Source organism: Centruroides sculpturatus, unplaced genomic scaffold (genome assembly GCF_000671375.1).
Source record: "Centruroides sculpturatus isolate CEXI.00-Female unplaced genomic scaffold, Cexi_2.0 scaffold44, whole genome shotgun sequence".
NCBI lineage: Eukaryota > Metazoa > Arthropoda > Arachnida > Scorpiones > Buthidae > Centruroides > Centruroides sculpturatus.
The window spans coordinates 851,608-855,549 of NW_019384307.1; the positions used below are offsets into that span (position 1 = coordinate 851,608).

Below are 3,942 nucleotides of genomic sequence, written 5' to 3' on the forward strand. Positions count from 1 at the left end.
ACTTGAATAAGCTGGTAGATTTGATTTGCTTCCATTCATTTTTTGGATTCAATGGGGTGATGTACAAACAGAAGATGGGTTTTTCACAACCTTATTATTTTCACCTTAAAAGCATTCACTACTTTTAGCATTATCCAGGATTAACAATGTGGACATAGTAGTTTTCTGCACCCTTTAAGGGTGCTTACTTTCAGTTAGTCACCTTGCCTTTCCCTATTGGGGCGCATGTTTTTGGTGAGTCACTTTACTTCTCACCATTGCTTGAGATATTGGTTTTGGGGAAAATTTTATAACAAATGTTCAAAATGATGCTTTTCCACTTTGATGCATTTGTTGAGCTGCGTTTAAAATTATCAAGCTTGAGATGACCTTCAGAGGTCAAATTCGGAGTACTCAAGGTCATAGATGATTATGAAATTTTCCACTCTTTCCATGTGAATGTAAATTTTACCTTCCTGTCTATTCCAGTAATAAAAAATATGGTTTCCCATTAGTAAAAGCTTTTAATTTTAACCTTAAAATAATCTTGACCTTTAACCTATACCTTAAGATCAAGGGTATATCTGAAAGTAAAATTTCCTACTCTTTCCATTTCTGGGGTCAAAAATGTGTTCCCATTGAAAAAAACGGACTTGACCTCCAAATGACTTTGAAGGTCAAGGTCACATCTGAGGTCACCAACTTATTGCCCCCTTGACATCCTACAACTTTTGTCTATACATTTTTCCAAAATAATGAGATTCAATTAAGATATTTCATTGTCTCAAGATAAAAAAAATACACCCTGTATAAGGGTAAAGTGAACAATAATTGCTTAACTGCAAAAGATGCAAATGCTCTCCCAACAGCCTGGAAATACATAATAGAAAAAGAAATGGGAGTTAAAAACCTGTAAAAAGATATGGTGGTTATGCTTTAACTAGTTTACTCTATTTAAAAGTGGACTTAATAAAAACAAAAAAGAAGAAATGAGAATAAAGATCGCTGAAGATCTAAAGAAGTTTAAAACAAAACAAGGATACATGATGGATCAAAAGGCTAAGAAGTACATAGGTAAATATAACAGATTGAAAAAGTTTCTTCATAGATTTAATTTATGTATTGTAAAAGCAGATAAATCAAGGCAATTAATAATAATGAATTTAACAGATTTAGACAAAAAGAAACAGGAAATTATAAAAGAAGGAAATTTTGAAAAATTAGAGTTAGATCCAACAAGTAACATACAGAAATTATTGAAGAAAATTGTAGGAAAATTAATAAAAGAAGGAGTTATTTCAATTACTGAAAGTAAAGAACTATTACCAGGAGAAAATGTGAGAATGCCAAAGTTAAATGTTCGTATTAAGACACACAAACAAAATAAATGCAGACCTATAGTAGACTTTAAGATGACCGTGTTATATAATTTAGAGATATTTATAAAGAAATCATTACAGGTTATATTAAACTCTGAACTTAGTATAAAAAATACTGATAGTTTAATTTCAAGATTAGAAGCAGGAAGAATTTTGCCAGAGTACCGTTTAATGAGTATAGATATAGTGTCAATGTATCCATCGATTACAAAAGAAATGATTATACAGAGTTTAAGTGAGTATAACACCCCTTTACATTTAATATCATTAATAACATTTGTATTGGAAAACAATTTCTTTGCAGTTAAAGGCGAGTACTTTCGACAAAAGGATGGAATATCCATGGGCTCGGTGGTCGGCCCAAAGCTGGCAGAGATTGTTATGAAAAATATAGATAAAACGTTGCTGAACTTAGGTGGAATAGTTTTTCTGGCACGGTATGTCGATGATATATTTATTATTTATAATAGTAAAATAACATCACCAGAAAAAATCTTAAAAGAAGCTAATGAAATTAATGAACATANAATTTTTTATACCAGTCTACGGACTCGAGACTTATTAAGCCTCCAAAAGTCAGAAACGAATGGAAAACTAGCAGTTTTCCGTGTACTAATGAATAGTACAATTACGGTTAAAAAATAGTTTACTCTATTTTCGATATAGTATGTTATTTTTTAAATTTGTTTGGTTATATAATGTATTAGTAAGTTGTTTATTTAATATTTAATGGTTTAATGTAATAATTTTTAAAAATTTTCGAAAACTTTAAATTTCATGCGTATTCGAAAGCTTTATGTTCATTTTGGAATGATAGTTTCTGATGATAGCCTATAAGAATAGGCTGAAAGTCTTTGAATATTAAATCGCAGTAAGCTTAGCAAGTGTTCTGGTGTTTAATTTTAGTCGTTCGATTATGACATTTAATTTTTTTGAAGTTTCTAAAAATGTGATTATTTTATCTGATAATTTGATAATTATTATAATATAACACAACCGTAAATTTACGAAGCAAATAACTAATGATCTAACATTTTTGGCCACACTCAAAGTCTTCATACATTTGTACTTGACAGGTCCCTTCTCTATCTTTTGTGTCATCTCTTTCAGCACATTTTGACCATCTCTTAGAAAACACAGAATATCTCTGTCGTTTATTTTCAATTCTTTTAAAACTGTTTTTGCTCCAAAACCAATATTCGAATTCTTCAGACGTACGAAGTTTACATTCGCATCTAAATCAATTTTCATGAACTGCTTATCAGTNTTTGTGTTACAAGGTTTTTCATACCTACTATACTCCAAATAATCTTTAAACCTGGTTATTGTGATATCCAAATAATTTAGACTATCTAATTTTTCACACTCATAGGTGAACTTAATATGTTCATTAATTTCATTAGCTTTTTTTAAGATTATTTAATTTTTTAAGATTATCCAAAATTATTTAGATATCACAATAACCAGGTTTAAAGATCATTTGGAGTATAGTAGGTATGAAAAACCTTGTAACACAAACAAAGTTATAAATTTTAGATCGTACTGTCCAATTAATCAGAAAAGAAATATTTATTTAATGGAAGTAAAAAAGATATTTTCTAGAACAACCAGAAGTGAAAAAAGAATAGAAGAACTCAAAAAAATAAATAAGAAGTACTTGTTGAACAATTATCCGAAAAGATTGCTGAGGAACTGGTATGATGAATATTTAAAAAGAAGATTTCAAGTAAAGCAACAAAAAGAAAGTAAAAAGTATGTTTCTTTTCCATATATCCAAGGTATTTTCGAAAAATATAAAAAAATTTTCTGTGAAAACTTAATACAATTGGCTCCATTGCAAAAAAATAGATTATCTGAATTAATTAGAACTGAACCTTACAGAAAGAAAGATTTATTGGAAGAAGATGGAGTGGTTTACAGGCTTCAATGTACGTGTGGAGTACCGTATTACTACGTTGGAGAACACTTGGCAGCAGTACGAAATAAAATTAATACATCCCCGGTATTTTTGCATTGCCATGTTAACAACTGTCAATTAGATATTAATAATGTAAAAGTAATACATAAAGAGAAAAATATTGTAAAAAGAAAATTTAAAGAACATTTCGCGATAATTATGCAAAGTAATGTAATGAATTTGAATAATGGGGTGATACCAGCGGAATGCTGGGAAGAGTTTGTGTTACTTAAAGATTGTAAACGCGATGGTATCAGTGAGAAAGATGTGTCTTCTTCTGTGTCTACGACGGAAAAAAATGTGTCGTCTGAGATACCTTCTGCTGTTCCTATTGTACACTCTAGTCGTCAGAAACCCTACTGAAGAGGCCTTGACAGGCGAAATGCATTTGGGGTGAAGTAAATATTTATATAAAAATAAAAGTATATTTTCCTTGTTAACCTGTTTACCTTTTTTAATTTTTTATACCAGTCTACGGACTCGGGACTTATTAAGCCTCCAAAAGTCAGAAACGAATGGAAAACTAGTAGTTTTCCGTGTACTAAAGATTAGTACAGTACGGTAATATAAAAAATAGATTATCTGACTCCATCGATTCTTTTTGGAATATTTTTATTGATATATAAA

At 29.9% G+C, this 3,942-nt stretch overlaps 1 protein-coding gene across 1 annotated transcript in view; it reads left to right on the forward strand.

The window, feature by feature from the left end:
- The first annotated feature begins 569 nt into the window (after window positions 1–569).
- Window positions 570–3,942, forward strand: part of LOC111619807 — a 20,610-nt gene continuing 17,237 nt past the window's right edge. The window contains exons 1-3 of the mRNA XM_023361629.1: window positions 570–1,593; window positions 1,663–1,795; window positions 2,961–3,360. Coding sequence (XP_023217397.1) covers window positions 969–1,593; window positions 1,663–1,795; window positions 2,961–3,360 — 1,158 coding nt within the window. The 5' untranslated portion in view covers window positions 570–968. The remainder of the gene's footprint in view (window positions 1,594–1,662; window positions 1,796–2,960; window positions 3,361–3,942) is intronic.